Source organism: Geotrypetes seraphini, chromosome 2, assembly GCF_902459505.1.
Source record: "Geotrypetes seraphini chromosome 2, aGeoSer1.1, whole genome shotgun sequence".
In the NCBI taxonomy this organism is placed as follows: domain Eukaryota; kingdom Metazoa; phylum Chordata; class Amphibia; order Gymnophiona; family Dermophiidae; genus Geotrypetes; species Geotrypetes seraphini.
The window spans coordinates 213365707-213379539 of record NC_047085.1 but is presented as its reverse complement, the minus strand read 5'-3'; the positions used below and the strand labels follow the sequence as shown (position 1 = coordinate 213379539).

The 13833-nt window shown below is 40.6% G+C and overlaps 2 protein-coding genes across 5 annotated transcripts in view; one reads left to right on the top strand and one right to left on the bottom strand.

The window, feature by feature from the left end:
* The window catches only part of NQO2 (N-ribosyldihydronicotinamide:quinone reductase 2), a 243462-nt gene that overhangs the window by 159792 nt on the left and 69837 nt on the right, over nt 1-13833 (bottom strand). The window lies entirely within an intron of this gene.
* DUSP22 (dual specificity phosphatase 22) overlaps nt 1-13833 on the top strand; it is a 96713-nt gene that overhangs the window by 82152 nt on the left and 728 nt on the right. For all 4 annotated transcript variants that reach the window (XM_033934900.1, XM_033934899.1, XM_033934896.1 and 1 more), the window contains 2 exons: nt 5396-5470; nt 8046-8217. In XM_033934900.1, the coding sequence (XP_033790791.1) occupies nt 5396-5470; nt 8046-8217 (247 nt within the window). The remainder of the gene's footprint in view (nt 1-5395; nt 5471-8045; nt 8218-13833) is intronic.

Genomic DNA, 13833 nt, shown 5'->3' with positions numbered 1-13833 from the left:
AGCCTCACACTCCATTGGCTCTGGAGTGAGGTCTGGCCTTTGCCTGGCCCGGAGGACTCTCTCCGCCAGACTCTCTTGGGCAGCCTCCTTTAATGCTCTGGAGGGCTGCTTAAAAGGCTTAGGGCCACGCCCTACACTGGGTGTTTGTGTGCCTAGCTTGTGTGTTCTTGGGCTCCCCCTCAGGCTACAGGGCAGAATACCACTGGGAGATTGATTAAACCTCTTAGTGTGACTGGAAGCTTTTCTGGGCCGTGGAGTTAACCTATACTCTGGGTACTGCTCTAGGTTGGAAGGCTCAGGATAGGCAGCTAGGCTTTCAGGATCTTCTTCCTGGTCCTTCTCAGGGAGAGTCTGGTCTCGAGTAAGAGACTGAGACCGGGGTTTCACTCTGACATGACCGTCTCGGGGAGCGGAAATGTCACAATCTCCAAGTACTAGGCTCTATGGAAGCCACTATAGATGTGGCCTCTTGGGTGATGGCTCACATGCATCTTCTCCAGAACGCACTACTGTCTCAGTGGTCCCCACAAATTGACTCCCTTCAAATGACTCTCCTGTGGACTCTGGAATCCTGCCATACTTGGCCGCTCTGTCCACAGAAGGCTACAGTGAGGAACAAGAAGGTGGTCTACTTCTTCAGTCAAAGATCTGAGCCTGGAAGCAAAGGCCTGGATGCCCTAGTCCAGGGGTAGGCAATTCCGGTCCTCAAGAGCCAGAGACAAGTCAGGTTTTCAGGATATCCACAATAAATATGCATGAGATAGATTTGCATCTCAAGGAGGCAGTGCATGCAAATCCATCTCATACATATTCATTGTGGATATCCTGAAAACCTGACCTGGCTCCGGCTCTCGAGGACCGGAATTGCCTAACCCTGCCCTAGTCCAGCCGGTGCCAAAGAGCGAACTCTTGTATGTGTTTCCTTCATGGCCCTTGATAGGGCAAATACTTCACAGAATAGCAAACCACCCAGGGAGAGTGGTCCTTGTAGCACTGGATTGGCCATGCAGGCTGTGGTACGCTGACCTAGTGCATTTTCAGAGGGACAAGAGTCTCTGAGTGCAGGTACAGCCCAATCTTCTGTCGCAGGGCCTAGTTGTCATAGAAGATTCGGATTTCTTTGGTCTTTTGGCCTCCAAAGACTCCAGCTTATTCAGAACACGGCAGCCAAGCTGATTTTTGCAAAACGTAAATCTGACCACGTCTCCCCACTCCTGGCCAATCTTCATTGGCTCCCAGTGATTTCCAGAGTCCAATTCAAATGCTTTTGCCTAGCTTTTAAGATTATTCACGGCATCCTTCCTTCCCTAATCTCACTTTCTTTCAACTCCTCGTGCCCTGACTCCACCAGGACCGCCCATAAATTAAAACTATCCTTCCCCTCCCTACATGGTATTCTCCACGCAGGTAAACTGGGAAAATCACTTCTTTTCAAAATCACAGGTCTCTGGAATGATCTTACTATCCCGCTGCGGAACCTGAGCTCCCTCTATTTATTCCGCAAGCAACTAAAAACCTGGCTCTTCTCTAACATGTAATTTCTTTTCCCTTACTTTTCCACTCGATTTATAAACTTATGTAAACCTTTTCCTACCCTTTCTCATTTTTAAGTTCTTATAAACCGTGCCGAGCTCTACTTCCGTGGAGATGATGCGGTATATAAACTTAAGGTTTAGTTTAGTTTAGTTTAGTCTTACACCATGGCTCTTTTGCACAAAGCGTTAGAACGCAAAGGATACTCAATAGTCATTGCTACTCTCTTCAGGGCCAAGAAGCCTACAATGGTCTCCGCTTACGCTAAGGCACGGGAGACATTTCAACACTAGTGCACAAAAGAGAAGGAAGAGCCATTTAGGGCTCCATCCATGGCGATGGTAACTTTCTTTCAAACAGATCTCGAATAAGGCTTTGCAGTGGCGTCACTCAGAGTCCATGTGGCAGGCCTCTTATGTTTCAGAGCCATGGATGTAAAGCTCCCCTGGCTTCTCCTCCAGATATGACCAGATTCCTAAAGGGGGCACTAAGGCTCAGACCACCACTAAGACAACCATTTCCATTATGGAGCCTATTCAGGAGGTGTCCTTGTTGGATCTTAACCATCAAGACTGTTTTCCTTGTGGCCTTTACATCAGCAAGACAAGTCTCAGAACTTCAGGCCCTGCTGTGCAGGGAACCCTTCCTTAAGATCAAGGAGATGGGAGTTTCCTTGCACACAGTCTCATCCTTATTGCCAAAGGTCATTTCAGCGTTTCATGTCAAATCAAAAGTAAGATTACCAGTGTTCCAGACCATCGGGTCAAAGAAAAAGGACTGGATTCTGAGGAAGATAAATGTGAGGAAAGTCGTCCTACATTATCTAGAGGTCATCAATGAGTTACGACTGTCGGACTATCTGTTTGTGCTCACCAGTCAGGCTAGACATGGTAGACCAGTGTCTAAGGCTACCATTTCAAGATGGATACGGATAACCGTCACGGCACCATATATTGCCTGTGGCAAGCATTCGCCAGTATCCTTGAAAGCACATTCCACAAGAAGTGTAGTTTCTTTGTGGGCAGAAGCTCAAGTGATTTAATCCAGAGAGATTTGTAGAAGAGCGACCTGGTCCATTCTGCATATGTTCTCCAAGTTCTTCAGAGTGGATGTGGCAGCATGAGAGGATACCGTCTTTGAGTCTTCAGTGTTATTGATTAGGCGCAGATTAGATTTCTGGGACTGCTTTTGTATGTATCTGCTGGCCAGAATGGCACACCTATTGCACTAGAAAAAAAAGATTAGCTTCTTACCTTGCTAATATTTTTTTCTAGTAGATAGGTATGTCATTCTGGAATTACACCCTGTCAGTATTTACTCTGCCTTTCTACTGTCTCAATGGGGAAGTTTGCATCAAAAACTGAGATTTTCATGTCAATCAGACCTTAATGGTTTGAGGAATAATCTATTGCTATAATATATTGGGGGAATACTAGAGCTCAATAAATGTTTCTGATTGGTTTAGTTATTTAGATGTTTTGATTATTCAATTAAAATGTTTATCATGTTTGTTATACGTTCAGAAGTCGAACAAAAACAAGATCCAACGGGTCTGCAGTGAAACACAGTTAACGCCAAAAAAAAGGGAATTACAGACAGTTGTACAAGATGCAGGCTATGTTTATTTAGACAGTCTTTTGTTGTGCATAACATAATCACTTTTTTGTTATACTTTCAGAACAGAACAGATTTGTAGTTCAGGGAGTCTCCCTGTACCCCTCTTTCTTATGTGTTTCTATTTAGCACTATTGCCTGCTTTGGTACCAACTGAAGGGGGCAGCAGAGCCCTCTGGAGAAGGAGGAAGAGTTGAAAACCTTCTTTATGGCTCACAAGCATGAGGAGAATACCCTGCTGTCCAGAATGGCACACCTATCTACTAAAAAATATTTTATTAGCAAGGTAGGAACCTAATCTCTTTTTATAAAAACACATTTGCATTGGAATACATTGATGTCTGTACTCTTCTACACAGGTATCTTACCCTTAAAAAATGAAATATTGCTTTGGAAATGCCTCAGTTGAAAACTGTTTCTATCTTTATTGCTAAGTTGTTATAAAATGAATTACTCATTTTTTTATATATTAATGTCCAAAAATACATATACACATATATATATATAAGTATATATCAATATACTTAGCTTAATACTAGTAGCCAGTATTTAAAGAGTGCCTCTACTATTATTAAGCTAAGTATATTGATATGAATAAGTTAAAAAGTTGCTAAACTAAAAAAAAACAATTAAAAAAAGCTTTAAAAAAAAGTATAACACTTATAAAAACAAACAAATTGTTGATCCTATGACAATAGGGTTCTGTGATCTGTTTCATATGAACCAACGGGGTTCTTTAGCCCTCTGAGGATCATAAAAAGTCTAAAATAATATGTATTTGGTCTTTTTGGACTACTGTTGATTAAGGACTGGGTGTTGTGTATGTTGAAGCTATAATTAGAGTCCAGTCAACGAATAGCCTTTTGTACTAAAGCAAAAATAAATATAGTCACATTATACCTGTGATACAGATTGTAAGCATGAGCCAATTAGATCCAGCAAAGGTGAGTTAATTTTGTCATTCACTTGCTTCTTCATGCCAGATCTTAGAAGTTAAAAAGGAACTACCCAAAAACTTTTTAAGAATAATGACTTGGCAGTAAAATATTTTAATTGAATGTGTACTTATAAGTGATTTTTGCATTTAAGATCCTCTTTCTCTGTTCTGCTTTTTACGATATTGATGTCAAGCTTTGTTAAAAGTTTCCACATAGCCATGCCTGTCTTTATCATTTTGAGTATTAGCTACTGACCTCAATATTAGTCACACTGATGTATTCAAAACGATTATATCATCAACTAAAATCTTGCTCTTAAATTTTATATGTGAGCATCAGCTATAATTTAAGATCTTCTTTATTTCCTAACAGATAACTGAATCTAAATAAAAATGTACTGTGAAAAACAAAAAAAGAGAAACTTAAGGATCATGACCAAAAGTGGTTGGCGTTGAGATATTGTGTAGATCATGCAAATGTTCTATCAGATCATCAAGTAGTCCCATCTCAAAAAATGTAACATAAGTCATGACTTCTGTATATGCAAATGAATATAAAATATGTACCCACACCCAAGTTAAGTTTTAGCAAGTGGTCAAAAGCAAGGATGGGGGAACCTCTGCTTTTCAAGGGTCACACACTTGTCTGATTTTTAGAATATCCCATATACTATATATAGAATATGCACTCAAACAAGTATATGAGATTTGCATACACTGTTTCTAAAGTATAACATTTATCTCTTGCAATATTAAGGTTTTCATGAAAATCTAACCCATAACCTTGAACCAGGTTTTCTCAAGCCCTAAAGTCTAGAAATGCAGCAATAATTTCTTTCTTTTGTTCTCTGGAGATCTATGGGGCCTTCCATTTTATGCAGTTTCACATATTTGTGAAGGGCTTGCCTTACAAAAGGATATATGTGGTCCAGCAAATGTGACTATACTTACTGCTCTGTGCTTATAATTTGGGCAATTCTAAAAAAGAGTAAATACAAGAAAAGTGAAAGTCACCAGGACTGAAACGAAAGGGGAATATTGCATTAGAAAGTGGTACATCTTAGATCTGTCGCAAAATCAAAGCTTACAGTATATCCTTGAATATAAAATTTGAATATAAACCAAGAAGATTTCCCCCTCCTTTCCCCCACCCAAAAAAGGGGAAAACTGTTAACGCGAATATAAAATAGGGGATGCTTCTTAAAAACAATTTCCAAATATGCTTTTCTTAAGTGTTAAGACATTTTTTTTTGATAAGTTGCCTTCTTGAGTTTAAGAGCATGTATTAACCATTTTGTTTCCATTTTTCAGGACAAGACACTTTAAAGAAAGTATTAAGTTTATTCATGAATGCCGACTTGGAAGTGAGTGCTGCCTAGTTCACTGGTAGGTATCTCCAGTGCTTCAGAAGCTCTAGGCAGAATTTCTGTTTGTATGTTCCATGCAAACCTTATTGATTAGAGAGATGTAGGTGATCTCTTAGAAGATGATCATTCTGTATTTCTTTATTTTTAACTTTGTTCCCAATAACTCAAGGCTGATGCAAGTGTAGACATAATATTATAAAGACAAATATACCGAGGAAATTATGTATCATGAAAAATAATAAATAAATAGTGTTGTTATTACAGTAATTTTGAAATCCTATGAGATACCCTTTAGGATTGAACAAAATCTTAAGAGGCAATTGACATGACTAGATTAGTCAAACATAAAATTGTTTCTCTATTAAGAGATTATGCTAACTGAAAATGACGAGGGTAAATAAAAAAGTAAAGGCAAAATACATTTAACAGCTTTAATAGAAGTAATTGTGAGCAATTGAACATATCACTTTTCCACATAGTCCCCATGCAAGACAACAGAGTTGTTGTATCATTCAACTAGCTTCTGCATTCCTGCAGATAAGTTTTTCAGCTGGAAGTTGTTAACTGCTTATCTTCCATCAGTAAATTTCTATACTTCAAAATGCTGACTTCTATCTAGGCCCAATGAGGTTAGATTTCAAAGCACTCGTGATCAGGTTTTTGCCTTCTATACCGCTAAAATGTGGAATTTTCTGCCTGTATCTCTTGGTCAGGAAGTATCCCTGCCTGGTTCTTGATGGAGGCTTTTAAAGAACAGGAACCAAGTATTAGGTATTTTAGTAGTGTGTTAATCTGTATTAATACAGATTAACACACTATTTTATTTTAATTGTTCAGGTATATCCATGAGTGTTTAATGTATTGTGGTTTGATTTTATAACTCATGTTCTTTAGGCATGCCATTAAATGAGAATAACTACATTAAAACAAGTTAAAACAATTTTTTAAGAATACTAATAACAGATACTGAAACTTGGCTGTGAGTTGAATGGCTGTGTAACTGTTCTGCTCTCCCCTCTGAGGCAATTACAGATTATCTATCAGTAGTTTCAAGGACTTTCTTTCCCAAAATACTGAAAACTGGTATACTATGGCAGCAGCAAGGCAAACCAAGTTGGAGACTGCATTTGCAGCTACTGGATCAGCCAAACAATCCAAGCTTGATCCTCCCACACCTTCTAAGGTGCCACTCCCCAAAGACTCTGCAGGAGGAGGTGGTTAATCTGACAAATCAAGTGCAGATCTCTAATTGCCACTGAAACTTGTTTAGTGCAGTGCCAGTCAGACCACAAGACCATACTGTGTCTGACTAGGGATATGGAAGATTTGAATAACAGGGGCAGGAGAAAGAACATCAGGTTGCTGGGTCTTCTGGAGGGTGCTGAGGGGTCTGACCCTATTAAGTTTCTAGAAGACTTTATCCCAAAATTGCTTACCTTGAACCTCAGGCAACCGTTGGAATTGGAAAGGGCACATCGGATACCATCATGGGGTAATAGCAGGCAGAGTGGCCCAAGGCCCTTAATTTTTAGGATGCTTAGATTTCCTCAAGCTTTGGAGATACTTAGGGCTGCTAAGGAATCTAGGAATCTGAAATGGCAGGAGTCAAGGATTTTATTTTTACTGGACTTTGCAAAGGCCATGGCAACAATCAGGAAGCAGTTTCTACAGCTCCCCCAAAGTTGAGACAATTGGGAGCCAGATATGGGTTGTTTTACCTAGCTGTTATGAAGGTTACCCATAATAATAAAACTGCCCACTACGAGGGCCCAGGATGTGGAACTGAGGGGGATGATGAGGGGTGTGTTGGGATATGGAAGGGAAGAGAAGAGTCTTGGGACAGGAGGGACAGCATAGGCATAGGAAGGGAGAATTAGGGTCATGTTGGAACACAGAAGGAAAGGAGGGGGCACAAACTTCATACATAGGATGGAATAAAGCAGGGAGGGAGCATGAACTTGGGACATAGGATGGAAGAATGGAGGAAGAGAGGGAATGAGATGCCAAGGTGGGGAAAGAATAGAAAGGGATAATTGTTGGGCATTGGTGTCTGAGTGAGAGGGAAAGAAGTGCACATGGGGAAATGAAGAAAGCAGGCAAATTGTTGTGCTTAGGGAGAGAGAAGGAAAAATTGGACATGGTGGGAGAGGCATAAGGTGCAGATGCACGGGGAAAAGAGTGATGAGAGGGAGAAATGTTTTATGTGGTGGTGGAGAGGGAACAGTGGGACTGATGAACAAAAATAAGTGTAAACCTCCTATCTTTTCTCTCTATTTAAACTACAGTACTTTATTTGAGGACTGTTTCTTTAATGTTTCATGTTCTTTAAAATTTTTTATAGACCGTGTACTGTACAGGATCTGAGTTACATACAAATTCAACTTAAGAACAGTTTAAAAAATGGAACCTGCTCTTAACCCAGGGACTGCTTGTACTAATATTTTCATAGAGCCACCTTCAACTTAGTGGTAAATTTACTGGACTTTGCTCTTGTAGGGTCATTTAGCCTCATACATGTGCAACATAGGGTAATATGAAGACCTAGTCTTTAGAAAGCTCCTGTACTGATAATCCTAATTTTCATTTTTTTTAAGTCTTGCTGGAGTCTCTAGGAGTGTGACTTTGGTTGTAGCCTACGTCATGACAGTCACAGACTTTGGCTGGGAAGAAGCACTGTCTGCTGTCAAATGTGCAAGAACCTGTGCCAACCCCAATATGGGTTTCCAGAAGCAGCTTCAGGAATTTGAAAAACATGATATGCATCAAGTAAGTGAACAAAGAATTAACACTGCATTGCAGTTGTTAACCTGTCATTCTGAAGTTGCGTACTCACTTTCTTGCTGCTTGTAGCAAAAAGCATCTAAAATGAAACCTTAAATATATTTAAGGACTTTAGTATTTATTTTCATGCTATTATAGGTTGAGGGTATGAAAAATTATGGGGGGGGTTTTCATGGCACCAGTACTCTTTACTTATAGTTCATATATACATTGGCTTTTACTAAACTGTGGTAGAGGTTTCTACTGCGGGCTGGTGAAGTAAATGCTCCGACACTCATAGAATTTATATGAGCCTTGGAGCATTTACCTCTCTAGCCCTTGGTAGAAACCTCTGCTGTAGTTTAGTAAAAGGAGCACATAGTTATTGAAGTTTAAGAAAGTCAAATGACACTTATGAGAGGAAGTATTTATTCAATTTCTATACTGTTCTCCCAGGGGAGCTCAAAATGGTTTGCATGAATTTATTCAGGTACTCAAGCATTTTTCCCCTGTCTGTCCCAGCAGGCTCACAATCTATCTAATGTACCTGGGCAATGGTGGGATTAAGTGACTTGCCCAGGGTCACAAGGAGCAGCGTGGGTTTGAACCCACAACCTCAGGGTGCTGAGACCACAGCTTTAACCACTGTGCCACATCACCACTGGGTATGGCAGTATAGTGACTCCTCATGGCAGACTAATAAATCAGTGAATAAACCCTGTGCTATCTCTTTGAGCACTAGAGGAGTCTGAAAGTCTTTAAATATGCAGCACTTGAACAGTCTTGATAGTGGCAGCGCAAGACAAAATGGTGGTAATTTCTCCAAGTCGGAAGGCAAATCAGGCACTAGCAGGAAACCTGCACAGGACACATTTTCAAAAAGAGAATGCAACAATGGATGGCAGAACTCTAAAAGAAACTTGTGAGCCATAAGAGAAATTAGAGGCAGTGGAAGAAATAAAACTGGAAATCAATGATTTGGGGTACAGATGGGAGGAAGTTGAGGTGAGAGTAGAGAAATGCGAAAATGTGCTTGAACACACAAAAAGACAGACTATGGTCTGAGAGCATCCAGCTGGAAATATGGGAGAAGAAAGCTGGAGGACTTTGAGAGAGACTTTCTCTGCACCAGCCTAAGGATTAGAGGGATACTGGATCTGTAACCTATCAAAACTGCAAGTATAGTAAAGTAGTTTTACCATAGGCTATGGCACATCTAGTAAAGTTTCAATGATAAAATTAGAACAGGTGCATTGAAGCCTGGGAAAAAGGAAAGAGAACCAGCCCAAAGATATTATGGCAAGTGTGCCTGATTACATAATGAAGGAAGCTGTGACACAGTAGTGTGCAAAAGTCTGGAGTCACTTGTGAATTTTGCATTCTTTCAACTTTTTGATGTTTCATTTTAATTCTTTAGTTGACTCAATAGATTTGTTTGTATATCATATTATAAGGGATACATTTGGCTATTAGAATCAACTTTTTATTCTAGCTTAAATTTCTGAGTTTAAGTTGCCATGTTAATCGTTTTTCTGCATAAATCAAAACATATTTTACTGGCCAAAAAAGTACATATGAGCGTCATCCTTCATATTCATGTAGGTGGTCATTTTGTGTGTTGGTGATGACTCAGTATTTGGTGGGCCACCCTCTATTCTTGATCACCTGTTGGCATTGAGTAAACCAGTTTGATGAGGTAATCATGGGTGACAACGTGATTCCAAGCTGCAATGAGTGACTCAATCGACTCATGTTTTGATGTTGAATGTCTCTTAGATGTTTCCAAGACTACTTTGTGCCACAAGTTCTCGATTGGATTCAGATCTGGAGATTGGGTAAGCCAATCAATTGACTCGATATTGTTCTGATGCTTCTAGTTGATAACCTGTGTGGCCTGGAAACAGCTGCTGAGCTGATGCACTATGAACTTTTGAAAATTGTGATGTACTTGGTTCCACTGACCATTCCATCAACAATGTGCAGACATATGACACCACTGTCAGCCATGTAGCCCCAGACCATGACCTTCAAAGAATGCTTCACAGTGTGGCTGAGGCACTCATGCTTGAACTTCTCAACAGGAAACCTCACATATGCGTGGACTTGGTTGCCAAACAGGCAGAAGGTGCTTTTATTGCTAAAAAGCACCTTTTCCCACATTTCACATGTCTGACTTAAGTACTTCTGTCTGTGGCCACTCAAACCGGTTACACCTTTGGATGTCAGTCATCAGTGGCTTGTGTGCTTTGCTGCCCCACATACCAAACTAAAGGCACTGGAGATGAACTATGATATGACACTCGTCTGACCACTCACACAGTAGCTGACATGAGGTCAACTTGTGATTAATCAATGAATGTGTCAAAGTGCATGGTCTTGGTGTGATGATGATTTACATGGGCAACCAGACCGAGGTTTGTCTACCACTGAACCCATTGCTTTCTTCCTTTCTATAATATTTACTACTGCTCTGTGATTGCAGATGATTTTGCTGACAATCTGATGGCACGAAAATCTTTCTCGCTCATCACTGTCACAGGAACATGCTCCTCCAACATCAGGTTCTGAGTCTTGTTCATGGTTGATGCAGAAAGTGTATGAAAACCAAACCAAAAAGCCCACACTTTTTATAGCTGCCCTGTTACCTAGACGTCTGGACTGTGATTGGCTGACAAAAGCAGCCTCCTGATTGGTCAGAAATAACACGTGATGATTGGACAGTCTCGATCCAGTTTTGAAGCATGATCTTTCCAGTATCAACAAAATTGTAAAATTAGAACAAGTGCTCTTAAAAAAGTTGATTCTAATAGCCAAATGTGTCACTTACAATGTAGTACAAAGACATACAGTGGTACCTTGGTTTACGAGCATAATTCGTTCCAGAAGCATGCTCGTAAACCAAAATACTCGTATATCAAAGCGAGTTTCCCCATAGGAACTAAGGGAAACTCGCTTGATACATTCTCACCCCCCCTTGTGATCCAGCACCCTTCCCCCCGCGATCCGGCATCCCCCCGCTCGCGTCGCTCCCCCCTCCCCCCTCCGCTGTGATCTGAAATCCCCCAGCACCCACCCAAACACGCTGCTTACCCTCATCTGGGCACCGGCACCAACGCACAGGACATGCCGGTGCCCGAAGATCTGCATCTTCTTCTTTGCTGGGCCTTCGAGTTCACGCTCTCTCCGAGAATTTATGTTAAGGCTCAGTGTGCATTATTTGTATTTGGCCGAATAATAGTAGGAATATATGCTTTCAGCTATCCATAGAGACCACCCACAACAGATAAGTCTTAACTTTGTTTTCACTTATATCAGTTTACTTATGTCCATATTAGCGTAGAGCTCTAGTATCTGTGATTTGTAAAGAGAAATGAAATTCTAAGCTGTGATATCTTAAGTTAGATCAAAAGTTGATTTATGCATGAACATTCAACACCACATAGAAATGTACCTGTATGATCTTGAAAATTCATGTGCTGTAACAGACCTAAACTGTTCTTATTTTGATCTAATTGAAAAATAATATGGCTGCCTGCAGACAATTCACGCTACTGGATGTCGTTGGACTGTAGAAGCTTGTTTACTGATTTACCTTTTCTCTTGTTGAAAGCAGTTTTGGCAGTTCCATGCCATGAGGACTTCTATCCTAATTATCCCTGAAGAAAACTGAGTTGCTTGCCTATAGCAAGTGTTCTCTATGGACAGCAGGATATAGGTCCTGACATACCTGCCCATCCCCCCAAAGAGTTTTATTCTACTCTAGCTAATTAAATAGAGTAAGATGGTTCTGCACAACAGTTTGCACAAAAACAAGAGGCAGAAAACTGAGACCATCCAAAGACAATTTGTTCTAGCTATCAACTAATGAAGTTTTGTTTTGTGGTACTACTGCATTGTGGTCAACCCCCCCCCCCCAATTCTACAAAATCCTCCTTAAATTAGGCGCCTCATCGGCACACCTAGCGGATGTAAGCGTCTATCTTAATTGATAGGCTTAATTGGTGCCTATAATTTGAATTAATTGCTAGGCGCCTAACTTGGTAGGTGTGATTCTCTAAAATTTAGGCACCTACCACAAAGTGGGTGTGGTTAGGGGGCAGATTGTGGGCATGTTTTGAGGTAGGCACTTGTTTCTGGCTTAGGTCCCCTAACAGACACAGATATTTGGGCCAAGAAAGCTCTGGCATAAATATGGTGCACCTAAAAGTTAGGATGCCTAGTGACGCCTAAGGCCACTTAGAGGGCACTAACCACGATTTGTACAGTGGACTTAATCTTCATAGAATCGTGCTTAACACTGCCCTAGTTGGTACTGATTTTTTTTTTTTTTTTTAATCTTTATTAATTTTCAAATGTTAACAGTGTCATACAATAAATTTACCAAACTCAACTGAGAGAAGTTATCTCGCAGCTTTGCTAGACTTCATTCAACTAGAATTAGAGCTTTATGTTCACTGGTCCTCAGCGGGCCACCACGCACTCAAACATTCTCATTGTGCTCGGCTTTACGCTCCCACTCGTCATTGGAACCAGCATATATTATCAATTTTTAAATGTTTTTAAATAATTAAGTGTAAATACTAAAAGTACTTAGCTTTTAGTAAGACACTGTGCAGGGTTTGTTTTTTTTCATTACACCGACATGTTTCGCCCGTGTGAATCGATGGGCTTTATCAAGGTTCCCACTCCCTCTTAATAACATTCAGCCACCATTGCTTTCTTCCTTTCTATAATATTTACTACTGCGCTGTGATTGCAGCTGATTTTGCTGACAATCTGATGGCACGAAAATCTTTCTCGCTCATCACTGTCACAGGAACATGCTCCTCCAACATCAGGTTCTGAGTCTTGTTCATGGTTGATGCAGAAAGTGTATGAAAACCAAACCAAAAAGCCCACACTTTCTATAGCTGCCCTGTTACCTAGACGTCTGGACTGTGATTGGCTGACAAAAGCAGCCTCCTGATTGGTCAGAAATAACAAGTGATGATTGGACAGTCTCGATCCAGTTTTGAAGCATGATCTTTAAAAGCTATGTTCCAGTATCAACAAAATTGTAAAATTAGAACAAGTGCTCTTAAAAAAGTTGATTCTAATAGCCAAATGTGTCACTTACAATGTAGTACAAAGACATACAGTGGTACCTTGGTTTACGAGCATAATTCGTTCCAGAAGCAAACCAAAATACTCGTATATCAAAGCGAGTTTCCCCATAGGAACTAAGGGAAACTCGCTTGATACATTCTCACCCCCCCCTTGTGATCCAGCACCCTTCCCCCCGCGATCCGGCATCCCCCCGCTCGCGTCGCTCCCCCCTCCGCTGTGATCTGAAATCGTTTTGACGCAATGGTGGCTGAATGTTATTAAGAGGGAGTGGGAACCTTGATAAAGCCCATCGATTCACACGGGCGAAACATGTCTGTGTAATGAAAAAAAAAACCCCTGCACAGCGTCTTACTAAAAGCTAAGTACTTTTAGTATTTACACTTAATTATTTAAAAACATTTAAAAATTGATAATATATGCTGGTTCCAATGACGAGTGGGAGCGTAAAGCCCAGCACAATGAGAATGTTTGAGTGTGTGGTGGCCCGCTGAGGACCAGTGAACATAAAGCTCTAAT